Source organism: Denticeps clupeoides, chromosome 4 (assembly GCF_900700375.1).
Source record: "Denticeps clupeoides chromosome 4, fDenClu1.1, whole genome shotgun sequence".
Taxonomy (NCBI): Eukaryota; Metazoa; Chordata; class Actinopteri; order Clupeiformes; family Denticipitidae; genus Denticeps; species Denticeps clupeoides.
The window spans coordinates 26,989,840-27,016,269 of record NC_041710.1 but is presented as its reverse complement, the minus strand read 5'-3'; the positions used below and the strand labels follow the sequence as shown (position 1 = coordinate 27,016,269).

The window sequence follows — 26,430 nt, the reverse complement described above, 5'->3', positions numbered from 1 at the left end:
TATTTGCATTCAAATGTACTTAAAAACCAAAAGTAAAAGTTCAGTGATTTATTCTTTTTTATTCTTAATCAACTAATTAGGGTAGTCGGTAGGGTGGTAGTAGCATAGCCCACAAATTCACAGGTTTAAACAACACTTACTACCATTTTGTCTTCAGGGGCGACTGTCCCTGTAACTGCTAATTGTAAGTCTCTCTGGATAAGGGCGTCTGATAAATGCCTAAAATGCAAATGTAAATTTTAGATGAAAAGACTGTAAACCTTGGTACTACAATCTTTTAACAGAATGTATTTAATTTGTCTGATAATCGTAAGCAAAGAACATTGAAGACAAACAATTTCCTTTAGGTGAAAGACAGCGAGATGTGTAATGCAAGCTGATTAATGTAATTGGGAGGGCTTATGGTAGATGCATGTGTGGTCAAGTGAGTATGGGAGGGGATGAGGGGCAGTATAATATGAAGGAATGGTAACATCAGTGGTATTTTGATTGTCTGCTGCACTGAACATGTGAGGTGCTCCACTTGGCTGTTCTTAGAAAATAAGAAAAACTTAAAGTTAAAAAGTTCAGCAAACGAAAATGGGACGGAGCTGCAAAGTCTCTTTAAAGAACAGATCTCTTTAAAGTACAGATACATGAAAAAAATAGTTAAGCTCGATAGCGGATTAAATTTACTTACACTTGTGTTGAAGATTGAAACTATTTATCCTAATTCCCCACAAAAATAAAAGCTTTTTTGTTTGTGACGATGATTATTTATTGTCTTATGTTCTCTATGCAGCTCTCTCCACGGTAACGACATTGCTGTGATTCCAGAAGGAGCGTTTAAAGACCTGGCATCTCTGTCTCACCTGTACGTGCACACACACACTCACACACATACACACACACACACACACACACACATACAAGAAGACTGCAGCAACACTTTGACTTTGGTTGTGCAACATTATTTTCCATAAACTACTGATCACATTTAAATCAGTATTCAATTATAATCCATAAACTGAAATTTGTCTGTAAAATTTTCATGTTACAATTATAGTAATACAAAACATACAAAAATGGAACATTATAATAAAAGAATTTTAACTGGAAGGGCTCAGCATTCAAAAAAGGATGAAATTGGACTGTGAAGGACGTTTGCTGAGATTTGTCTAATCAGCAGCTGAAAAAGTTGAAGAAGATGTGGATGAAACGGCTGCTATAGAAAGGGAGTAGTTTTTAAGTATGTTTCTTTCTCTGTCTCTCTCTCTCTCTCTCTCTCTCTCTCTCTCTCTCTCTCAGGGCCCTGGGGGCCAACCCTCTGTACTGTGACTGTAACATGCAGTGGCTGTCTGATTGGGTGAAGTCTGGATATAAGGAACCTGGCATCGCCCGCTGTGCTGGGCCAGGAGAGATGACTGACAAGCTGCTACTGACCACGCCCTCCAAAAAGTTCACCTGCCAAGGTACAAATATGTGTGTATACACACATGCATACACAAACATCGATGTTCATGTACTCCCTAGTATGCCTTGAGAACCACAAGGCTACTAACACTTTGTAAGAATGTAAGATTTCTATAGAAATAGATGAATATGAGAAATTGTGTCATGTGAAGTTGTGTCGTGTTTAATGTGATTTGATTGGTACGTTTTAGACGTCCTGGGGACTTGTGGTTTTCTGGTGCCAGGTAAAGTAGCCAATCATAGCCCAGTCAGTCCACCTAACCCTCTGATTTCCCTATGACCTGTGATCTTTGACCTGAAGATGGCCCTCATTGTCCTATCAGTGCTTGAACACCTTCCTGCCCATGGTCCCATGTGTCTGTGTTGAATTTGGTGACTTTTGTAAACCTTCCCCCAGTGTGGGTGCGATGCAGTGTGCGTCTATGTGTTAAAGAGTCTCCTACTGACATGGATGTGTGTGTGTGTGTGTGTGTGTGTGTGTGTGTTTGTGCAGGTCCGGTAGATGTGAGCATCCTTGCCAAGTGTAACCCGTGCCTGTCCAACCCCTGTAAGAATGATGGCACATGCAACAATGATCCAGTGGACTTCTACAGGTGCACATGCCCCTATGGCTTTAAGGTAAAGATTTGCTTCCTGCCATGTGTGTGTGTGTAGTTTTTGGAGTGTTAATACAGCCTAATGGGGGCAGTGGTGGCCTAGCGGTTAAGGAAGCGGCCCTGTAATCAGAAGGTTGCCTGTTCAAATCCCGATCCCCCAAAGTGCCACTGAGGTGGCACTGAGCAAAGCACCGTCCCCACACACTGCTCCCCGGGAGCCTGTCATGGCTGCCCACTGCTCACCAAGGGTGATGAGTTAAAAGCAGAGGACACATTTCACTGTGTGCACCGCGTGCTGTGCTGCTGTGTATCACAATGATGCTTCAGTCACTTCACTTTAACTTTAATGCTGTGGTACATTTTCCTCTGTGTGTTCTGCGATGTTTGATGTTCTGCTTTTGGATTCAGGGCCAGGACTGTGACGTTCCCATCCACGCCTGCATCAGCAACCCCTGCCAGAATGGGGGATCCTGCCACCTGAAGGAAGGAGAGGAGACCAGCTACTGGTGAGACGTCTGCTTGTGTATGTCTGTACGTGTGTGTCTGAAAGAGAATGTTGCTGCTGTTGTTCTTCATATCAGTTGTATGATAATGGCCGACGGCTGTCTGTAATAAAGCTGCCGGCGCTCCTGCCGTTTCCCAGCGCTCCATTAGAGCAGGCTAATAACCACACTCTGAGAATACACACTATCTCATCAGGGTGATTTAAAGCTAAGTGTCTCAACTCCAACTCTCCCCAACGCACCACGCCGCTTCATTAGCGGGCCGGCGAACGCTGGACCACCCCGTTGCGGCGTAATCGTTTCCTGTCCTGATTATAAATCACTCATTAGCAAAACGGTGACACTAACGAGACTGGACGTCTATGAGATGTGGCTCTGTGGAGAGCTCTTTATCTGACGTGACCCCGGATGTCAATTAGCCACTAAAGAGTAATTGGCTTAATTGGCATGTTTAAAATATGAGGCACAGACGCCCCTTGAGCAGAATCTGGAAGATCCAGGTTGAAGAAGGACGTGCCGAACGATGGGTATGTTCAAGTATGTTTCTGTGGTGGTGATTAGCCTTTCTGCAGTGTTTGGGTTTGCTTTGTGTTTTCCTTAGAGCTGTAAAAAAAAGTGTTGATGGCCGGGATGCCTTCACCGGATCATTCAAATGGGAATCGATCGTGGAAGGTTACTAATAGTCAAAAAAAGTGAAGATCTTTTAGCACTTCCTTAGGTGGAATATCTGAGATGTAGGCATCTGAAGAATAAAAAATATGTAAAATTAGAGCTCATGGGGCACAATGGAAGATAAGATAAGATCAACCTTTATTAGTCCCACAAGGGGGAAATTGCATATTTTCCCACTTGTCGGAAGCCATTGTCATTTTGTTTTTTTGAGTCTGAAATTCAGTCATGGGACATCGGCGAAATTGTATCTTTTTTTTTGGTAAAAGGCAAATGCAATTCCACTGGACTAAATGAAGTTGTAAGATGCCATCAGAGAAAAGCTTCTGATGTGTCCTCTGATGTGCTGTCAAATTCAGCTGTCATTAAAAAAGAAACTGTAAAGCGTGAAAGGCTCTGAAGTGCACTTTTCAAAGAAAAACAATACATCAGTCCCACTATGAGTTCGCTGTTGTTGTTTTTAATGATTCTTGCAACATATTCATGTTAATTTCACATAAAAAGTCCTGGAGGAACTGTTAAAAAATTGGAAAAAAAAATCAAGGGAAAATATTGTAACTTTTGCTGCAGTTACCGCGTACCACTACGCTGTCCATTATTACAATGACTTCTATTCACTGTTTATGTTAAGTGCATCTTCAATGCATTCATAACACAATTGATTCGTAATTACACTCAAGCTCGTTTACATTTCCATAAAGTTTTTACAGAGAGGTACATTGGTTAATCTATAATAGGTGCTATATTAAAAAGCAAAGTATTGCATTAAATACATTAATTCTGTAAGTTATGTAGCACATTATGTGGAGCTATGCATAATACATTTACAGCATTTATCAGACGCCCTTATCCAGAGCGACTTACAATCAGTAGTTACAGGGACAGTCCCCCCCTGGAGCAACTTAGGGTTAAGTGTCTTGCTCAGGGACACGATGGTAGTAAGTGGGGTTTGAACCTGGGTCTTCTGGTTCATAGGCGAGTGTGTCACCCACTAGGCTACTACCACCCTAATATGTTCAATGTAGTAAATAAAATCTACATAACACATTTAATGATTTGGACGACTGATTAATGGCATAATGCAAGACAGTAACTCATTTTATAAAACCAGATTCTTACGCTCATGTGCATGTAGTAGCAGGCGATGACATCACATGCTAAATTTGTTCTGACCACTGTGGTGTTTTGTGTAGGTGTGTGTGTCCAGAGGGCTTCGAGGGAGAGAAGTGTGAGGTTAACGTTGATGACTGCGAGGACAACGACTGCGAAAACAATTCGACCTGCGTCGACGGCATCAACAACTACACCTGCCTCTGTCCCCCTGAGTACACAGGTAGGCCACACCCTTCCGTCTGTGATGCCAACCGCTTCAGTGCCGCGTGCTTCTGCTGACCAGTGAAACGTGCCGGCCCTTCCTCTGTACCTCCTTCATTCTGTCTTTCTCTCTTTCTCTCGGTGCAAGCCGCTAATCACAATGAGGTGGAGAAAGGTTAGTCCTCCTCACTCCCTCCCTGCAATCCCAGAATTCCTTTGGCCTTCCACCAAATGTCACCTCAAAGCCTGGGCGTTAGCGTCCCCATGGTCCCTGTCCTCTCCCCACCTCACCTCACCTCTGCCTCCCTCTCTTTCTCTGCTGTGTGGGCATGCGCCGTCCCGGTCCCTCTGTATGCTGCATGCTGCAGTGTGAGTGTGTGAGCGGGTGGTCGCTGTCCTCGTCGTCATTAGAAGCGGCGGGTCCAGCAGTTGTCTGGATGTGCCTCCGGTGATCGTCAGCGGTACTGCAGGCAGGCACTGACGCCCTGCATCAGAAGAAGCGTACTGGTGGGGGTACAGCGGAGCAGTGATAACGTGCTGCTTGGAAGATGGCGGTCAATTTAGAATACTGACACACACACACACACACACACACACATATGCATACAATAAAGTACAGATCTAAAAATGTTGTAGCTGTTTTAAATAAGGACACATTTGTGGTGAGGGCTAGGTCTGGAGCTTGATGGCTAGTTTAAGGTCAGTATAAATAGATAAAAGAAGTACCATTTTTATTGCCGTATATTATATAGCAGTAGCCTAGAGGGTAACACACTCGCCTATGAACCAGAAGACCCAGGTTCAAATCCCGCTTACTACCATTGTGTCCCTGAGCAAGACACTTAACCCCAAGTTGCTCCAGGGGGGACTGTCCCTGTAACTGCTGATTGTAAGTCGCTCTGGATAAGGGCGTCTCATAAATGCTGTAAATGTAAATGTAAAATATTTCTGTCACCCAATTTGAAGGAGTCATATGATCAACGACAGATAATGAAGAGAGAGAGAGAAACAGCCTATTGATTATAGGGCTTTCAGGGCTTTTTTCCTCTACTTTTCTCTCTCTCTTCGTTTCTGTCTCTTTGGCTGTCTCTCAGTGCTGCTCTGATGTTTAGTAGGGAGTGGGTGAGACGTGTGTGTGTGATGGGTGTTTTATCAGAATAGACAGGAGGGAATATTGGCTCCCTGCTACCCTATGAGACTCCCATGTTCACGCACATGAAGTAGAAACAAGCACACCGAACCACACATTTTATCTCATTGAGGACTCATTGCAAAATGTCCCCACAGTTTCCCTATTTATTTGAGGGGACATTTAGTTTCAGCTGAGATCTAAATATATGCACAAAATATTACATCTAATATTGGAGACTTCATGAAAATGTATAATTTGCCCATTTTGGTGTGATTAGAATGAAAACATTTGTTATCCAGCGCAGCAGGTGTGTAGATAAAAGCGAGGGATGAGCAGGCTCCAGAGAGCGAAAGGGAGAAGAAAGACGGCAGCACTGCACCTCCATCACCTCCAACAAACCGGAGCAGCTCGATTCAGTAGCTTTGAAGAAAAAAGCCGCTTCACTTTCTCTGTTGCGCCGCACTCCTGGAGATGGCAGAGTGGGGGATTAATCTATTTCTCTGTGTGTGTGTGTGTGTGTGTGTGTATGTGTGTGTGTGTGCACAGGTGAGCTGTGTGAGGAGAAGCTGGATTTCTGCGCCCCTGAGTTGAACTCATGCCTGCACGATTCCAAATGCATCCTGACTGCACATGGATTCAAGTGCGTGAGATTATGCATGCATTCATACAAACAACACACACACACACACACACACACACACACACATGACCCGAAGAACTGTGCTGACTATCTCTGCTCTACAAGATATATCAAATACTCTCTTTTGAGGGCTTTAGTGTCCTTCAGCTGAAGTCTTATCTTCACCTTGGCTGGGAAGGAGGCGTGGATTTTTCTATATTACTATATTTTCATTTCATTAACTTGTTGCTGATTAATTTTGCGTAATTCTACAGGTGATTGACACAGTGGGCACCACTGCTGAAATTTACCAACATACACAGCATTAACCCTCTGCAGCATATTTCTCAAACGATACACTGACACACTGGGGGTGTCAGTGATGCATAAACATTGTTAGGACGTGTGGGTTTTGTGTGAAAACCCCACAGTGGGGTGAAACTAAACTAAGCAACGAAACAGATGTGTTGGACATTGCGTTACAATAAAAACATCTAGATACAATCACAACTAAACAATGTAAATTAATACGGGGTATTAATACAGTGGACCTGTAATCAGAAGGTTGCTGGCTCTAATCCCAAATGGCCATCGTGCCACTGAGGTCCCCTGGTACCATGCCCACTGCTCCCCGGGCACCTTTCATGGCTGCCCACTGCTCACTAAGGTGGTGGGTTACATGCAGGGGACACGTTTCATTGTGTCACCGTGTGCTGTGCTGCAGTGTTTCACAATGACAATCACTTCACTTTCACTTAGCAGAGTGGTTGTAGCCTAGAGGGTAACACAACTGCTTTAGAACCAGAAGACCGCAAAGTCACAGGTTCAAATCAAGACACTTTATATGTCCCAATAAAATGGCATCAGTAGCACGTCATTGCAGCAGAGTACACTATACATAATAAACATATTGAAACATTTAATGAACTTTATACTAGACACATTAGACAGCATTTCTTGCAATCAATCTGGAAACATTATTGTGATCATAAAGTAATCTTATTTATCATGCACTCTATCATATTGTCTAACCCCAACATCCTCCAATGAGGCTCAGGTCTAATTTGCCATTAGTACACATGTGGTGTTTGGTGTTGACTGAAGACTGTGTGAGCTGTTGGTGATTGTAGGTGTGTTTGTGCTCTGGCAGGTGTGAGTGCACCCCCGGTTATGTCGGAGATCAGTGTGAGGTCGACTTTGACGACTGTCATGACAACAAGTGTAAAAACGGAGCCAAGTGCATTGATGCAATCAATGGCTATACGTGTGTGTGTCCAGAGGGCTACAGGTGAGTACATACACACAACATACACACACAAGGCTACAAGTCCATGAATGACAGGATGAAGAGAGTCACCCGCCTCTCCACATTATGTGTGCAGTGGTTTATTCTGTGAGTTCTCCCCGCCGATGGTACTGCCCCGGACCAGCCCCTGTGACAACTATGACTGTGCCAATGGGGCGCAGTGCGTTGTCAAGGATACAGACCCCGTGTGCCAGTGTCTCCAGGGTTATGAGGGTCTGCGGTGTGAGAAACTGGTCAGCGTGAACTTTGTGGACCGAGAGTCATTCCTACAGATCCCCTCCAACCTGATCACAGAGCAGGCGAATATCTCATTGCAGGTACACACACACACAGACGGGTCGCACTAAACACTCGTAACATTACCTGCTCATTGGTCAGTGTTGTAAACACAGTGTGTGTCGGAAACAGATCGCCACAGATGAGGATAACGGGGTGTTGCTGTATAAAGGGGATGGGGAGCACATCGCTGTGGAGCTCTACAGAGGCAGGCTGCGTGTGAGCTACGATACGGGGTCCTACCCCCCATCTGCCATATACAGGTATTGCAGCAGCACCTCACACACACATTTACGCACACATACACTACCAGGACACACACCTACCATTTTGAAGAATCCAATGCAAGAAACACATTCAATAGTTTTTTTTAATCAGAAGAAAGTGAAGTGTGTTTGATTAATATGTTTTTTCAGAGGCGCCTCTTTTTACCTTCACGGCTGCTTTGTTCACTATTGTCATCATCAAAAGCCACTTCATGAGTTGCTGATTAACAGTGAATGATAAAGTGTTCAGCATAAACCTTCAGGACTGTTAGAAACCTTCCCTGTTGTTTAAATTAAGGTGGTGGAGAGAATAGTGTGAAACGCTGCCATCATATCAAAGGCTGCCTGATTTGGAGAGACAACATCGCTCAACTTTTCACCTTGTTTGCTTATTAGTTTACCTTGATAGTTTATTACATAACCTCAGATGTGTTATTTCATCATCATGTGTCTTCAGTATTGTTCAATAATATAAAAGATGCAAGACCAGTAAATAAGTAGGTGCATCAAAGATTTTGACCGGTAGTGTATATAATATATCACACATGAATGTGTTACTAATGTGTATATAATATATCACACTCAAAAAGTTTTATTAGTTTGGGCAGTTTTTCCTCGTACGCACAAATATAAAACACACTCACACACAAACCACCAATTTAGACGGAATTTCCAGTTTTTTTATCAGACACCTGTACTCTACACTGTAAAAAAATATAAAATTGGGAAAACTAAAAAATTTAAGGCAACTGCCTTAAAGTTGTGAACTTGATAGTTAACTTTTAACTTAAGTTAAGTTGCCTGAAATTTGTACATTTTCCCAACTTTTTTTACAGTGTAGGTTTCTGTATATTTTGTCCACCATCCATTTCAATCCCTCCCCCTCCTCTGCTCCCTATCAGTATGGAGACCATAAACGATGGCAGCTTCCATGTGGTGGAGCTGGTGGCGCGGGAACAGACTCTGTCTCTCTCCATCGACGGTGGCAGCCCCAAAACCATCAGCACCCAGAATAAACCATCCGCTCAGGCCAGCCTGTCTCCTCTCTATCTTGGAGGTTGGTGGAGCCTCATTCCACAGTGTTTGGTCTCAAACGTGGAAACATTTTGTTTGGACATTTGGCTTCCACAGACAGTCACTAAATAATTTATGAATGGCAATAAATCAAGTGCAATAACCGCTCTGACGTGATCATCATGTTATTAATGTAGAGGCTGCAGGAAGGGCTTTAGGGAGATTGAGAATATTGAACTACTAATGCTAGAAATATTATTATTATTATTGTTAGTAGTGATAGTAGTAATAAAATTAATATTAAAACTTAATGTGGAAATAGCTATAATAACATAAAATGCACAAGTCCAAAAAGTATAAGAGTATAACATTTAGCAAGAAAGCCATCTGGAAGTTGACAACAAGGTGAAACAGTGCCAAAACTACCACTAGTGGCCAACAATTGAACAAATTACATTTATCACTGTACAGAACAACTGGGGTAAATAAGTAGGTTATAGTTGAAAGGTTCTTGGCTCCCATGTGTATCAGAACCCCTTAAATGTTTTTATGATTTAGGGTCAGGTTGGTGTTAGGGTAGATGAGGTTTAAAGGTGAGCAGTGTGTGATGATGAGAAGTTTGTCTAATGTAGTCGTTTTTTTCTCCTGGTCAGGTCTGCCGGGTCAGGTGGGATTGGCAGCCCTGCGGCAGGGTCCCGGTCATAATGGAAGCAGTTTCCATGGCTGCATCCGTTACCTGTACATAAACGGCGAACTGCAGGACATGACCCAGTTCCTCCTGCAGGCGGGGGTCCTGCCCGGATGCCAGCCCTGCCACCGGCCGCAGTGTGCCCACGGCACCTGCAACCCCACCGGCCAGTCCTCCTTCAGCTGCGAGTGTGAGGCGGGGTGGACGGGTCAGCTCTGCGACCAGCGGATCAACAATCCGTGCGATGGCAACAAGTGAGTCAGTTGTTTCGCTACAATTATGGCGAAATCACGGGCCGAACCGTTAATGCCATTAATCGTGCCGCCTCTTCTTCATCTTCAGGTGCATTCACGGCACGTGTTTGCCCATAAACTCCTACTCCTACAGCTGCCGCTGCCAGCCGGGGTTCGCCGGTGTGCTGTGCGACGAGCAGGAGGTCTTCAGCCCCTGCCAGTCACTTCGATGCAAACACGGAACGTGCCGGGTGTCCGGCCTCGGCAGGCCCTACTGCGAGTGCAGCGCCGGCTACGCCGGAGACAGCTGCGACAGAGGTGCGCCCCCGTAGCTGCGCCCGTTCCCGCCTGTCTGATGTATTCCTGCACTGCTGAGGCTGACATTCCGGCTTTAGTTTTTTTTTTTTTTTTTTACTATGCTAACAGTTGTCAGGGGCTTCGTCTGGTGTTCTCATATTTATTTTCCTTTGAATTGATAAAGGTCAGCCACACACTGTTCTGTGTTGTCCTTCATTCTTACTGTACCTGCGCTGCCTTAATAATACTGAATTAACACTGTGGTAAGATGCTACTAACTGTACTAAACCAGCTCTCTGCTTAAACCCAAAAGCTTCATCTGAGCCTCCTGTGAGTGACACTCAGGGCCAACAGGTGAGGACTAAAAGACAAAAGAAAGAATGAAAGAAACAAAAGTCTTGTTTGTTTAGAACATTTTATAAATAGTTTTGTATTAATTATTGCAAGACAATAATAAAAAATGATGCATCAATTGGGAGCCTGTACATGATACTGATGCAGTCTGTGGTTACTGCTGCAGGACTTTATTTATTTAATGCTAAAAATGCACCGATGGCTGAAGGCACGATGAGGAAGAGGCCATCATTAGGTCACCTCCTCATCACCTTGTTGCTAAGGTCATGTGATTCCTATTTATTATAGTCCTTAGTCCCTTCTCTTGGTTTTACCTTATTCTTGTCATCACTCTCTCTCTCAATTTCCCTTCTTTGTCTGATTTGTGTTGTTGGGACTAACATTGTTTTTATTGATATCTGATATAACCGATGCCATATATCTGGTTGGTTTTTATGAATCTGTTGTTGTCATATGAAGTTGTATTGAGTGGAACGTTTGCTGCATGTTGTATATTCTTTTGCTGCAGTGTTTATTGTGTATATTCTGGGTTTATACTTGAACTGTTCTCCTCTCTCTCTGTCTCCATGCAGAAGTGGCATGTCGAGGGGAACGGGTCCGAGATCACTATCAGAGGCAGCAGGGCTATGCGGCGTGTCAGACCACGGAGAAGGTCTCCCGGTTAGAGTGCCGGGGTGGTTGCGCCGGGGGGCACTGCTGCGGGCCGCTCCGCAGCAAGCGGCGGAAATACACCTTCGAGTGCACCGACGGCTCCTCCTTCATCCAGGAGGTGGAGAAAGTGGTCAAGTGTGGATGTACAAAGTGTGCCACCTAAAGCCCCTCCCCTTTCTCCCCCTCCACCAACTCCGCCGTCCCTGATATACAACACACTTACCCCCCCGGCTCTCCACCGTCTACCGCCAGACCCCCTTACCCCACCCAACCTACAACCTCCTCTTCTTCTAGGAGTCCCATTTTTGTCAGTTTTTTTTTTTTTTTTGGTCAGTGCTGGACTAATGTATGCTTCCATAGTGGAGTTATTGAATTATTGTAATATACAGAACAAACTTATTTTTTATTATGAAGCAAAAGGAAAAAAAAGAAGACAAAAAAGTGTTGACTGTTTTTTTTTTTTTTGCCATCACTTAAGGAACTATGATTTATTTTTTTATTTTTCCTGTTTTTTTTTTTTTTTGTTGTTGTTGTTGTTTCGATTTCCCATGAACACTTGGGGTGCAGGCGATGATCCAGACACTGGCTGGCTCATGGGCCTGCTGTGTTGTGGCTTGTCATCTCCCATGCAAACAATAGAGGATCTACCGTTTTTTTTTTTTGTTCTCGCTCGCAGAACGAGATGGCGTCAGTAAAAAAGAAATTCACCAGAGACAATGACGCGCCAAAGCCCAGCGAGAGGACGACGTTGTGAAGACAACACACCCTCACACTTGCCTATATCCTGTTCTCAAAGTGGTATCTAGTATCTCCTGCTCCAGTCCTCTTCCTAAAACACAAAAACTCATCATATGTAAGATATACATACAGAACCAAACATACAAGGGATTCTCACAAAAGAGAGAGCATCACACTGTCATACAAATTGTCTATTTTAAGTGCTTTATACATGGTTTGGAGTTATAGTATTGAACTTCTTATTGTTTTAATATAATTTAAAAGACTGACTGAATAAAAAATACATTTTTTTTGTCCCATTTTTGTCTCTTTTTCATAAAGTAGTCTCAAAAATATCAGTGAAATTGGTATAAATATGTGGATGAGATGCAGTTGTTTGGCTTATGACAGTGAGCTGCTCTCTTGAAATTAGACACACTTTTGTAAGGGTCACTCACACACACACACAGAAATCCAGACATAAACACCACTGCACTGCCCAGCTGTGTAAAGACCCTCCTCTCCAGTATTACCGTGGCAACGCTGTGTTTTTCTTTTTTTTTTTTGGTAGGTTTGGGTGGGGGGGAGGGTGTAGCAGGGTTACCGTATTGAACACTATGTGACGACTTTCATCTTTGCTCTGTCTCTGTTGGCACTCAGTATCACCCGTGTGTATTTATTGTATCATGGAAAAAAAGAAAAAGAAAAAAAAAGAATGACAGTACTTATTCAGTAGGATCTTCCCCATGTATTACAGTCTGAATCTCTTAATATATATTAATTTATATTGTCCTTCTGTTATGATCGAATTATACAATTATATCCGGGTAGATTGACTAACACTTGCGTCCTCAGTTGAGAGGTCGTTTGACCACTGAGACTATTGTATTTTACCAGAAACCTTTGGTGACATTTTAATCTTCAAATGTGAAGTGAAAGCATTGTATATTTTTGTCAAATCACCTGAGACTTTGTACTGTGCCAGAGATGATCTTTATATTAGAGTTTCAATGTATAGTTCAATTTCCCTTCGTATTTTACATAGAATAAATAAAAAAAACATGTTTAGAAAGAAATTAAAATAGAGTACATCACGGACCTTTTAAAAGATGTTTTCCTTAAATATTCTCCTTTTTAACAAAGAAAAAAAAATACTGTGAGTTTTTTCCAAACGAAACTACTTTGTTATTCTCCCTTTTGTTTCTGACGTTAACATGTTGCTGCTAAATTTGTATTGTAGACTTGGATGATAATCTGCACCGTAGTGGATGGCGCCAGGGTCAGCTCGACCTTGCCGCCTAACCGAGAAAAATGACAACTGTCCCCAACCCGTAGCCTGTGCTCCATCCGTACTCAGACTAATGTCAGTCCCAATACTGATGTTTGTTTAATAAACACAATATTTACCTCACATGTTGCACGGCTCTCTGTAACCCCACCCGGATCCCAGCGCCCCCCTGCAAAGGTGGCACGAGCACAGCGTCTGTTGGGGCCCTGGGCAAGAAAGGAACATGGGCCCTCTCCGGCTGGCATTCGTCTCAGCCACTACCATGATGGCACGGCATGGAAAGCAGATCTCTGTGAGGGACACGGAGCCTGTGAACATGCCTGTGAGGACCGGACTCCGAACACTGGTCTCCATGCAGCGTGGTTCTATGTGCCGAGGGAAGTTTTGTTAATTAGCAAATGCTGCCATCTGCTGGTGAGGCAGCAGACTTTTACTTTAGTGAATAATTTACAGTCGTTTGGGACAGTTGATCATTTAGCATCTTCTGCATCACTACATTTTTTTTTACACATTTATGAACTGCTTAGCCATTGGGGAAAGCAAGAAGTCAGATTCTGACACTGATGTCGGAACGCATGACCGGAGCAGCACATACCACACACCACCAAACACGATTCCATCAACTGGAAACAGACGAGTCAGAAGCACTTATCATTCGTTCTTTAACAAAACACGTATATCTTTGTGGTTTTTTTTTATGTTTTAATTAATTTATGTTTTCTGATTACAGTCAATTTTTATTTCTTATGACCTCATAATGGTAGGCTGAAAGCAGTGTGGGTGCTACTCCAGGAGCAGGACTGAGAAACATTCATCTAAGAGATGTTAGGGTCTTATTTGTTCGCCTTAAACTGCAGGCTTGGGTCACTTTTTTTCAGGTTGTCTGTCTACACTTTTGCTTTAATGTTTAATAAGAAACATGTCATGTCAATTTTTTTTTATTACACATCTTTGCTTCATTTTCATAGGGACATGAGTTCAAACCTGCACCTGCACTAAAGCACTGTTGTAATTCCACTCTCAGCAGATCAGATTTAATATGTTTTACATTTTTTAAGATGAGACCAGTCTGTGTTAAACGGAGCATTTGGCTTGTCTGCATTAGGAATTGGATGTGAGTCAGATCAGGTCTGCGTGTTGGGTTTGGCTCGGGGTAATGAAGTTGTTTTCATGCCGGACCAAATTAGAAGATCAAGATATGAAGTGAAAACATGGAGCACAATACACATGCAGTTGCAATGAAAACATGCCTTTAGGTTAGTGTTGATTTAGGGTTGGAACAATTATTATTCATCCACCATTGGATATTTAGCCTTGTCTGTTCACACTCTAGATAAGATTAATGACAATTCATTCAGCCCACCACAACAACCAAACAGCAACATCAAACCAATGTGTAACCAAACAGCCTTATCTGTACTTTTTCACACGGGATCAAGTGTGGCTGTCAGTGTGATGATTTCTGGCTGGGGTCATTTCAATTTAAGGTTAAAAAAGCCAGATGCAGGACATACAGTACAGGTTAAAAGTTTGGACACACCTTCTCATTTTCATGACCATTTACATTGGTAGATTCTCACTGAAGGCATCAAAACTATGAATGAACACATGTGGAGTTATGTACTTAACAAAAAAAAATTTGGCCTGTACTGTACTTGAATCAAATATGAGACATATCATGCATTATAAAATGCCATGTTTGTTGGCACTTAATCCAGATGTGAAATTGGAGGAAGCCATTAGATCTATTTTCCAAATTCCCAAACAATTCCAAAACATGAACTAAGAGAAAGGAAAACGTTCTTTAATGACCATGCTAGTCCTATTCCTGTTCTATTAAGTGGTACTACATGTGCATAATTAGGTATAATTTAGGTATAATTATATGATGCATTACATGTACAATAGTGTGATGTCATGTCATGGTGAACAGACAGGCACATTTGCACAGCATACAACAAATGGGTGTTTATTACAAGTAACATGGTAAGAATAAAGATGAGCACAAAGCACAAAAGGTGAACATTTAAACAGGCTAGAGCAGCTGCACACAGTCAGGATAACAGGAAACAAAAGCACAACGAAACTCCAGCCCGAATCGCGGAGCAAGAGTCAGTCCCTGACAACAATCCAAAAGCATTCAAATCTTTTGATGAATTCTGACAATGTAGCAACTTGAATAAATGGCAGTAGTCAAACTCTTATCATCTACAGTGTTGCAGAAAAAAATCTATATAATTAAACAAACATTCTGTATGATATCAAATAATAATTATAATTGTAATAAATCAGTAGCATAATACTGACAAACTAATGGAGCATAGTTGAGGTTCAATCAGCCTAGATTAGAAACTCATTGTCATACAAATTAAATAACATTAATGTAAGAACGAGTTTATGTACAAACAAGTAACTTTCAAAAAAATGACATCTACATGTATTAATATGTTTAAACTAGGGCTGTTCCTGCAATCCCACTGCAGATGGCCAGTGAAGGTACAGTTGAACTGATGTTGATTCAGATGATGCATATGTTCTGTGCACATTATTATTACCTGCCTGTGTCTAGACTGTGTCATTTTTTTTTCTTTTAGTACAAACAAACTAATGCACTGACAACCACATTAATATATTTAAATGCATTTACTGCATTTTTGGGTCAAAAACGTTGTAAGCCATCGTTTAAAAAATAAAAAGTTGCCCAATGGAACTAGCAAGAAAACAAAAGTGAATTACAGTAAAGTTTAGTGCAAATTGCACATATTCATCTGCCCTCCACCTCCCTTCTGAGCCTCTCTCCCCACACTTCCCATAGTTTTAAATATACTCTATACAGCCCTACTTTAAACATATAATGAAAGGCTGTATAATTAACATATTGGTTATTACAGCTGTACTGGAAATCAGTACAACACAGAATAGCTGTTCATGCATGTTGAATTACATAGTTGTGTCGATGTCGTGACATCAGCATCCAGTAATAACTCACTTGGAACTGGCAGGACAGTATGGCTTATACTTGGCCTATAATGAACACAAACGTAAGAAGAAAGTAGCTAAACAAGTAAAGCAGAACTTTTATTTAAAAATTGAGATGTACATATGACATCAACAAACAGGTTGACGTATTATGTTGTAGGCCGCACTTCACAAATTCTACCCAGAATTCAAAAACAAAATTAGGGATGGTAGTAGCCTAATGGGTAACACACTTGCCTATGAACCGGAAGACTACAGAGTCACAGGTTCAAACCCCACTTAATACCATTGTGTCCCTGAGCAAGACACTTAACCCTAAGTTGCTCCAGGGGGACTGTCCCTGTAACTACTGATTGTAAGTCGCTCTGGATAAGGGAGTCTGATAAATGCCGTAAATGTAAATGTAAATGTAAATTATAATAAATATCATTTGAGATACTGTCACCGTAATGAATACAAGCAAATCACGTGATCATGACGTGATTATGCTCTGTGAGAGCACGGTGAGCACAATGTGACCCCTGCTCCTCTTCAGGATGTCTACGGCCTCTGTATGGGACACCCCCTCCATGCTGATCCCATTCACCGCCAGGATCTGATCTCCACATTTCAGCGTCCCGTCCTCTACTGCTGCCCCCTACAGGCCGACAGTGACCCCCAGCATTTAATATTTTTTCCCCTTTGCACACAACCGATTATACAAAATAAACACAGCCCCCTCACCTTGGGAAAGATGGTTTTTACATAAATGGGCAGGTCACCGTGCGGACTGCCGAATCCACCCACTATGCTGAATCCCAGCCCAGATGTGCCTCGGTGTAGTGTGATGGACCGACAATGAGAACTGAGATAATTTGCACACACATAAACACACTGAAATGTAACTTGTGCTCATGTCAGAAAACAAAAACTACAAAAAAACTCTCTAACTGTGTTCTGTAGAGTTATGTTTTTACCCCACACATTAATAGTTATTACATCATAACATTATATGTAAATTCATATTATGATATAGTCATTGTAGAAGCATCTTTATAATTATTATCAAGGCATTGTACCTCAGGTGGTTTTGGCCTGGAGAGGTGGGACACACACAGGTCTGATCCTTCATTTGGCCAGACTTACTCTCTGCCACTGCAGAGATCACCTTAACACACAGACACACACAGTTACTTTGGAAGGACAGAGGAAACAAGCCTTAGGCTGTTAGGTGATAGGGACTAATTGACTCTGACCTGCAGGGTGATAGTTCCAAAGGCGTTCTTCAGTAGATGGCCCACCTGGGCATGACTCATGCCCTCTGTAGGAGTTCCATCGATGTTCACAATTCGGTCGCCCACCTGACGGTGCAATAACAGCAGAACAGTGAATGTAGAATTACTGACGCTTCAGTGAGATGGAATTAACTCAAGGAGACAGAGACTCAAAAGTAGCTGTGATCTCTTTACCAAGACATAAAAACATGTGTGTGGTCACTCTGTTCTAAACCTACATTGAGCTGATGAGTCTGTGCTGCCAAACCAGACGGGTCTATCCAGGAGATGTATATATGTGAGCCATGTAGACTGCCCGCTCCTCCAGACACACTGATGCCCAAGGAGTCTGATACACCGTGCTTCATTCGTAACACACACAGATCAGACAACAAGTTATTTTAACGTAAAACAGATATTATACTAATATAATTTTACAGTTGTGTATACTGTACTTCCAAAAAATATGAATGAAAGTCAGCAAGAAAAAAAACAATAAAAACATAATAATAATAATACTGATTACTGCAATGTATTGTGACACACACATTCTCTCTCTCACACACACACACACAAAACCCACAAACCTTCTGAAGAATGACTGTTTTCCTCTCTGGACATTCATCTAGTGCTGAGGTAAAACCAAAGAAAATACAACATTTTAATTCTTCACCTGGATTTTATGACAGTCCATTTTAGACGTTTTGGAGATTATTATTATATTGCATTATATTATATAGTATTGTATTTAGGGCTGTCAGTGAATTGAAAAATTTCGCAATGACTAAAGTTTGCTATGCATATTTAAAGCTGTAATCAAGTGTGAGAAGGAGGCTCAGGCTAAGCTGCACCTTCATGCTAAAGGCATCAACAGCGTTGCATCTCATTCACTTTGAATGGAGTTCTGTCATATGCCGCCGCTGAACTGAATTGTGGGTCTGACGCTTCATTTGGTGGTGCATGCAGCAGAAGGTTAAAAAAAAGCTAACCTTGTTCAACAAGCACTGGCCAATGAAATCTATCTATGCAAGTTTCCCTACTTGAGCCTAAGCCAATCAGAATTACCAATTAGTCATGTTTACGCCGTCAATGTTGCGAAACAATAATCGGTTGCTGCTCCTCTGCGCCATGCTGAGCAGACAACCCACTGCCAAGCGCTGCACTAAAACACAGCTGCACTAACCGTGTTAATGTTTTTCCTTTTCAATAATAACTATCAAATATTTAAAAATGAATTGCAGCTATAATCACATTAATTTTTGACAGTCCTAATTATATTATAGTACATTATCTACGTCAACCACAGCTTCAGTATTCTTTTTTTTAAAACTGTGTGTGTGTGTGTGTGTGTGTTTGTGTGTGTGTGTGGCATAGACGTACAGTGACTACTCCTGCTGTCTCCTTGGGCACTTCCATAGTCAGATGAACTGACAGGCGTGTGGGAGAAAGGGTCAGAATTGCCCACCTGAGGAGGAGAAGCCCAGGCATGAGGAAACATGCCATACTGTATTTTGCAGTTCAACTGAAAGTGAAAGTGAAGTGATTGTCATTGTGATACACTGCAGCACAGCACACGGTGACACAACGAAACGTGCCCTCTGCATTTAACCATCACCCTTGGTGAGCAGTGGGCAGCCATGACAACACTGTGCTGCAGTGTTTCACAAAGACATTCACTTCACTTTCACTTTAGCACGGTACAACAAATCAACCAAAACTGAGTTATACTGGAGCAGTTCTAGGTATTATATACAGTATAGTGTTGCTTAACATTAAGCTTCACATTTTCTTAGTACTGCATAGCTGACCTGAATTGAAAAACCTACTGAATAGATCAATACTTTATGGTCAGTGTGGTACAGTGTGGAACTGATTTGTACTGTTCTGTGGTGAACTGAGTGCTGCTTTGATCACCTGGCTGTCCAGCTGCTGGTGAGGAGTTGCTCTGTATCGTGCCACCTCCAATACTACAGACTCTCCACGGCTCTGATGAACAAAGCAACAGTAATGGGGTCAAAGGGGGTCCATTTATGTTCACTAGGCATATGAACACATTCATTGGAAGAGCAAAGATGATCTAGTTCATATACACTCTGTTCAAGTCACTGATGAGAAAAGGCTACTTGTTGATACAGCAGCAGATGTTGGGGACAGGAGTCCTTAGGGGACTTGACACTGTGTCCAAAAATACATTATTGTAGTGATTTCAATGGTTTTGACAGATGCTTCTGGAATATGTGCTAAATGAATTTCAGTTCTGATCAGCTCTAACCACACTTCCTGACTCTGTACTTAAAAATGTCAGTGGGTGTGACTGGGTACCTGCACCTGTAGCAAAGACCTGGCACTTTCCTCCGTCTCAGCTCGTATGTCCTCTCCGTTCACAGACAGGATCTGGTCACCTAGCAACAGTCTGCCATCCAGCTCTGCCACACCTCCCCTCATCAGCTCTGATACAAAGATGCCCGTGTCATCCCTGCCACGCCCACACACACACAATAAGCACTCTGTGTTTGAACATATGGTGCACATGAGGATGGTCAGCTTTGAGCATCGAGGGAAAACGCAGTAATAACGTGACATTTTACATTTAAGCAACTACACATGAGGGGCTGTGCTCTACTGGGAAGTACTCGCTTTAGGCCAGAGGCTGAGCTCATTCGATCAGTGTGCCGTGGTATTACATCACCCCCAGGGTATAATTATTATAATTGCACCACAGTTTGCCTTTTGTTTATTAGCAACAGTAAACTTAAATCTTACGGAGTAGAGTAAATGATGCCTAACTGAGCCTAAGCAACATCATTTTTGCAGCAGCAAGACATGACATTTAAACCATAAACAATGTAATAAGGTGTTATGAGCGAGAAGAGTTTTCTTCACCCAGGACAGAACTAAATGCTGTAATAACACCCGCTACTCATTAATTGAATGGCCCATTGACATTTAACTCAATTTGTAAACTTAATAATGGCCTTTTTGAGAATAGTTAAGGACTAACTAAACCATGCAAACAAAACCATATTGCACAAATGATTGCAAGGATATCATCATTTTCTGTTCTCAAGCTGAATTCCCATTAAGCAATCATGCACTCTCTCCAACCAAATTCAAACGAAACCAATTAACATCATAAATCAGAATGCTGCCAGATTTGTCATGCAGACACAGTATTTGTGTTCAGTCTACCTTTTTCCGACAACGCTGAGTCCTAGGCCCTGGTCTGGACAAGGTTTGATCTCCACAGTGAAGAGGTCCCACAGGTCCTGGGGCATGTACGACACCCGGCCCCGGTATGGGCACAGCTCATCGTGTGGGTGTGTGTGTGCATGAGCAGCTCCGCCCAGCTGGCGGTACACACACAACTGTACGCGCTGAGGACTCAGCCGCAGAACGCTGAGTGCCTCTTCGTGCGTCGCCATGCGAAGGTCTATACCATTCACCTGGGAGGAGGTACATATACTGTAATACACTGTATTTTTCACATATTTGTACTCTAATTGCATCGTGTGAACAAAATATTTTCTGCATGTTGTCATGTTGCCTGTAAATGAAACAGAATCTGGTTTACACTTCCTTGATGGCATCACAGCATTATGAGAAAAGACAGATTATGAGACACATGTTAGGCTTGCAGTGAAGTTCACATCGGACTATTTTACCTCCAGGATCTGATCCCCTGCGCACAGCCTGCCGTCCCTGTGAGCCGCTCCACCTTCATTCACCTCGTGGATCAAGATCACACCCTGAGAATAGAGGTGTTGAAGGCCAAGGTTAAAGGAAAAACAGATTCCCTGTGTTTCTTTGGAATAATTACTGTATTATTGGAATCATTTTTGCCCACAAAAATACAGTCATATGGCAATTAAATGCATGATTAATTAATTTGAACAAAAAATGTCTTCCTCACCAGTACAGTGTTACAGCCGCCCACTATGCTGAGTCCCAGGCCTGTGTGGCCTTTACACAGTTCTATGGTGGTCACACAGCCAGGGCTGATGGGACATGCCAGGGGATCAGAGTTCACAGGGCATGGGGGTGGCGGCCAATAGGTGACTTCATCAAGGGACACAGGTGGAGTGTGATAGGCCAGTGGGCTTGGAGGGGCAGGAGCAGGACTGTGACTGGAGCTCCGGGTGAATTTCATTGGCTGGTCTTCTTTGACAATGCTCATGTCCACTGATGATGGTGATGTGATGGGGCTTATACCAGACTAAGGTAAAACATTAGTATATTTAACAATAATATAAATACTGTATATAAATACTGTATAATATAAAGTACTGAAGTGTTTTTATGTGAAAGTGAAGTGATTGTCATTGGGAAACAGTGTAGCACAGCACACACAACACAATGTGTCCTCTACTTTTAACCATCACCCTTGGTGAGCATTAGGCAGCAATGACAGGCACCCAGGGAGAAGTGTGTGGGGACGGTACTTTGCTCCGTGGCACCTCGGAGGTTCAGGATCTGAACTGGCAACCTTCCAATGAAGGGTTCGCTTCCTTACCCATTAGGCCACCACTGACCAATGTCAGCTACAATTAACAAAATGGTAACACAACAAAAGTGAATTTTGCTACTGGAATGCTTTGCACGTGTTGATTGTCAGTGGAGTTACTTTTTTTAGGGGAGAGGAAATACTCGGGGTGGACAAAGCATGAGAAAGGGGAGGTACCTTTTTTCCCCAGATGACAACATAAGGGGACAAACTTTGACTGCCACTTTCTGAACTAAGAAGCGGAATGGCCAAAGCACTCTTTATACATGTCATCATTTCTAGACACAGCAGGACCATAGACAGGCTAGGGGAACACGTATTAATGTTGAATAATCTCACAAAGTGAGATTTTCATAATAGGGGACCTTAAACCTCAGATAAAACTGATTTGCAAAGCAACTAACCACCATGCTAAGAACGACAATGTTGTGCATTTTACTATGGCACAACAAAGCATATCAACCAAGACTGAAGTAGAGTAAAGTCTGTAATAAAGTTTATTTAAAAATATTGTATGGTGCAATACAGTACACCAGAATAGTATACAATACTACAGAACGACATACAAAACAATACTACACAACTGGGGCAGTGGTGGCCTAGTGGTTAAAGAGGCAGACTTGTGATCAGAAGGTTTCAGATTTGAATCCGCCAACTGAGTTACCCTTGAGCCAGTTACCATCCCCACACTCTTCTCCACTGCTCAATATTGGTGACGGGTCAAATGCAGAGGACACATTTCATTGTCTACACCGAGTGCCGAGTGCTGTGTATCACATATGACAAATAATCACTTCCACATTTATTTTCACCTCCAGTGCTGGTTGTGCAGCCATGTGTTTCATTGCTTCTCTGTTCCTGTTGAGGTGAGATGCCATGTTCATCAGGTTATAGCATGTTTCCTTGTTTTTTTTCATTGTCGAAAGAGTTGAGGTACCTGGTGAGGATGATCCTGACTTTAGATGGAGCGCTATTGATGATGGAGGTAGCATTCTGGTGACTGCGACCATACATGATCTGTCCATTTATCTAATTTAGACAAACAAACACAGAGGAGACAAAAAGCAAGATGTGTGAGAGTAAACTTCTGGAGACCAAATGATCAATGAGCATTCTCAGATACACGAATGTACAATGTTCTAGATGTTCAAAGAGTAGATGTTCATGCTGGTACTTTGATGGTAAGGTCTACTGTCTATTCATTAAGCATGGAATACTTAAGGAATTCATATGAAAGTGCGAATCCATGGGTAGCGGTGAAGACCTCTGACCTCCAGCAGCTCATCTCCAACTTGGATGCGTCCGTCTGCAGCTGCTGCTCCGCCGGGTTGGATGGTTGCTACGTACACGTTAATGTGAGAGCGAGAGTCCTCGCTGTTCCCCGCCAAACACAAGCCAAGATCTGATCCACCCTTAACCAGCTCTATCAGATGCAGCTCTCCAGGTAGACTGCTGTACCGCTGTAGCATACGCTCTACAAAACACACACACACACACACACACACACACAGCCCTTATACAGCTGTACCATTAATTACACCGAAAATACTCACACAATCTGTATGAATTTACATATATTTTATACAGTTAATGATTTTGCTCATTTGAAGCAAGATGAACACAAGTCATTCGTTTCTATGGCAGCCATTCCATGTATGCAGTCATAATGGAAATCAGGGGGTATGAACATGTTTACTTTGTACTAATTAAAAATATTACAGCTCTTTTATATTACAAGTTCCCATATTCTGCAAATAGATTCTACATTTGAATTCTGGGAATCAGCTTAATGAAGAATATTATAATGTAGGTTTTATGCAGGTGAGCTGAAATACTCCTATATATGTGTGTGTGTGTGTGTGTGTTTGCAGCTGGCTCCCTCTAATGGACATATTGAACATTTTACACACAAACCAACCAAACTCACCCCACGAGGCATCCAGCTCCTCATTACTGCTTTTCCGGACATTGAATAATGTGGTGGATGTTTCTGGATTGTTCTGTGCTGTATGTGTGTGTATGTGTGTTTCTGTGTGGGTGTGTGTCTGTGTATGTGAGCATTCAGTCTCCTCTGACCCTGAGGACAGGGGAGGAAGACGAGAGGGTCGAGGGGGCTTCTTCAACACCCTGTCACTTGAAGCCTGGGGACAATATAAAACATTTATTTAATTTTTACAAAGCAAGGAATGCTCATACCAGCTCAGTCACTCACCCACTCACATACTCACTGAAATGCTCCTCACTTACTCACTCACTCACTCACTCACCCAAATACTCCTCACTCACTCACTTTCTCCCTTACCCACTCCCTCACTCACCCAAATACTCCTCACTCACTCACTCGCCCAAATACTCCTCACTCACTTACTCACCGAAATGCTCCTCACTTACTCCCTCACCCACGCCCTCACTCACCCAAATACTCCTCACTCACTCACTCACTCACTTACTCCCTCACCCATTCCCTCACTCACTCACTCGCCCAAATACTCCTCACTCACTTACTCACCGAAATGCTCTTCACTTACTCCCTCACCCATGCCCTCACTCACCCAAATACCCCTCACTCACTCACTCACTCACTCACTCACTTACTCCCTCACCCACTCCCTCACTCACCCAAATACTCCTCACTCACTCACTCGCCCAAATACTCCTCACTCACTTACTCACCGAAATGCTCCTCACTTACTCCCTCACCCACGCCCTCACTCACCCAAATACTCCTCACTCACTCACTCACTCACTCACTTACTCCCTCACCCACTGCCTCACTCACCCAAATACTCCTCACTCACTCACTCACTCACTTACTCCCTCACCCACTCCCTCACTCACTCACTCGCCCAAATACTCCTCACTCACTTACTCACCGAAATGCTCTTCACTTACTCCCTCACCCATGCCCTCACTCACCCAAATACCCCTCACTCACTCACTCACTCACTCACTTACTCCCTCACCCACTCCCTCACTCACCCAAATACTCCTCACTAACTCACTCACTCAGTCACTCACTCACCCAAATACTCCTCACTCACTTAATCACTTACTCACTCACTCCCTCACCAAAATACTCCTCACACACTCACTCCTTCAGTCAGATCCAACCACCTATTAACCCAAACACTTGCTCACTCACTCACTCATTCACTCACTCACCCACTCCTGTAGTACCTTGAATGGAGTTGGGGTAAAGGGGTTGTTTGGGGACAGGTAGAGCAAAAGACTACTCTGACTCTCACACCCCTACAGGAAACAGAGGGATCATCAGCCTAAACTCAGTGAGGGTCTCCACACACTCATTAAATGGGGTCCTCACCTGGCCGTGGGAGAGTGTGTGCATCTTTGATGATGCCTCTTTACCGTCTGTGACCGTGTGGGAGGCCTTCATCATAAAAGGGGATGGAGCAGGTAACATGAGTGAATCATCAGATGTGTGTGCTTGTAGGTCATGTATGTTACATGCAAATAATATGCATGTATGAGCACGAGTGTGTGTGTGTGTGTGTGTGTTTTACAAGACTGACACTCTGTAGAAGAAACTCCACGCTGTCTCCAGCTTGCCGGATCATCTCCACCACCTCCTCATGACTTGCATCCCGCACGTCCACTCCAGCTACCTGAACACACAGGTAAGAATGCAATGAAATGCTTTTTGTTGATTGATAAAGTTTTGTGATAGGAAAACCACATAAATGCACACACACACGCGCACACCTCCAGGATCCTGTCCCCAGGTTTCAGTGTGTTGTTCCGCCCTGCTGGACTGTCCTCTGTGATGTTCTTGATGAAGATGCCCCGCTTCATCTCTCCGTTGTTGAGTCGACTGCCCATTCCTCTACCCCCCATGATGCTGATGCCCAGAGATGTCCCCGACTGTCTTACCAATGTCACTCTGCAACCACACACACACACAGAGCAATTATCATGTATAAAATCTATTTTAATATTCAGCATAATAATACTGACAGGGTCATAGGCCTTTCATCTGAACCCTATCTCCACATGGCACAATGAAATAAAGTCAGGTGGTTTTGCTTGGAAATAGGCTGTTAGGGGAAGTATTTCACATTTTGGGAGCAGAAACTGCTCAGTGTCCCAAGGGTCCTTCCTGAAAATAATTATGTCAACTTATGACTGCCCCGCTCCACCAGTGGGTCAATTCCACTCTTCCCACTGCTGTGGGGACCCTTGATAAGGCAGACATTTGGAGAGGGTATGCTGCAGGCATAAAATGTCAGAGTGGTCTGTTGCCAACTGTGCTTAGTGATGACTGAACAGAAAACTGATTAGATCCCAACTGGGCCACTTCTAGTTAA

General features: G+C 43.0%; 2 protein-coding genes across 17 annotated transcripts in view; one reads left to right on the top strand and one right to left on the bottom strand.

The window, feature by feature from the left end:
* slit2 (slit homolog 2 (Drosophila)) overlaps positions 1–13,498 on the top strand; it is a 98,087-nt gene extending 84,589 nt beyond the window's left edge. For 3 of the 6 annotated variants that reach the window (XM_028976096.1, XM_028976093.1, XM_028976091.1), the window contains 14 exons: positions 782–853; positions 1,288–1,451; positions 1,946–2,070; positions 2,457–2,554; positions 4,414–4,553; positions 4,683–4,709; positions 6,213–6,306; positions 7,436–7,573; positions 7,668–7,908; positions 8,000–8,130; positions 9,036–9,190; positions 9,801–10,089; positions 10,178–10,386; positions 11,292–13,498. In XM_028976096.1, the coding sequence (XP_028831929.1) occupies positions 782–853; positions 1,288–1,451; positions 1,946–2,070; positions 2,457–2,554; positions 4,414–4,553; positions 4,683–4,709; positions 6,213–6,306; positions 7,436–7,573; positions 7,668–7,908; positions 8,000–8,130; positions 9,036–9,190; positions 9,801–10,089; positions 10,178–10,386; positions 11,292–11,533 (2,125 nt within the window). In that variant the 3' untranslated portion in view covers positions 11,534–13,498. Of the gene's footprint in view, positions 1–781; positions 854–1,287; positions 1,452–1,945; positions 2,071–2,456; positions 2,555–4,413; positions 4,554–4,682; positions 4,710–6,212; positions 6,307–7,435; positions 7,574–7,667; positions 7,909–7,999; positions 8,131–9,035; positions 9,191–9,800; positions 10,090–10,177; positions 10,387–10,678; positions 10,720–11,291 lie in introns of all 6 variants that reach the window. The other 3 variants (XM_028976095.1, XM_028976094.1, XM_028976097.1) reach the window with 2 other exon arrangements.
* Positions 13,499–15,328: 1,830 nt separating this feature from the next.
* Positions 15,329–26,430, bottom strand: part of LOC114788264 (multiple PDZ domain protein) — a 33,855-nt gene continuing 22,753 nt past the window's right edge. For 4 of the 11 annotated variants that reach the window (XR_003749528.1, XR_003749534.1, XR_003749532.1 and 1 more), the window contains 21 exons: positions 25,829–26,006; positions 25,639–25,731; positions 25,431–25,496; positions 25,271–25,357; positions 24,036–24,249; positions 23,380–23,582; positions 23,046–23,137; positions 22,921–22,966; positions 21,518–21,820; positions 21,270–21,353; positions 20,797–21,050; positions 19,930–20,083; positions 19,522–19,593; positions 18,988–19,072; positions 18,195–18,238; positions 17,847–17,969; positions 17,590–17,694; positions 17,413–17,501; positions 17,078–17,198; positions 16,772–16,991; positions 16,260–16,557 (listed from right to left, as the gene is read on the bottom strand). Coding sequence is in view for 2 of the 11 variants with exons in the window: in XM_028976647.1 (XP_028832480.1) it covers positions 16,827–16,991; positions 17,078–17,198; positions 17,413–17,501; positions 17,590–17,694; positions 17,847–17,969; positions 18,195–18,238; positions 18,988–19,072; positions 19,522–19,593; positions 19,930–20,083; positions 20,797–21,050; positions 21,270–21,353; positions 21,518–21,820; positions 22,921–22,966; positions 23,046–23,137; positions 23,380–23,582; positions 24,036–24,249; positions 25,271–25,357; positions 25,431–25,496; positions 25,639–25,731; positions 25,829–26,006 (2,578 nt within the window). In the remaining 9 variants the exon portion in view is untranslated. Of the gene's footprint in view, positions 16,558–16,678; positions 16,992–17,077; positions 17,199–17,412; positions 17,502–17,589; positions 17,695–17,846; positions 17,970–18,194; positions 18,239–18,987; positions 19,073–19,521; positions 19,594–19,929; positions 20,084–20,796; positions 21,051–21,269; positions 21,354–21,517; positions 21,821–22,920; positions 22,967–23,045; positions 23,138–23,379; positions 23,583–24,035; positions 24,250–25,270; positions 25,358–25,430; positions 25,497–25,638; positions 25,732–25,828; positions 26,007–26,430 lie in introns of those variants that run through there. The other 7 variants (XR_003749530.1, XR_003749531.1, XR_003749533.1 and 4 more) reach the window with 7 other exon arrangements.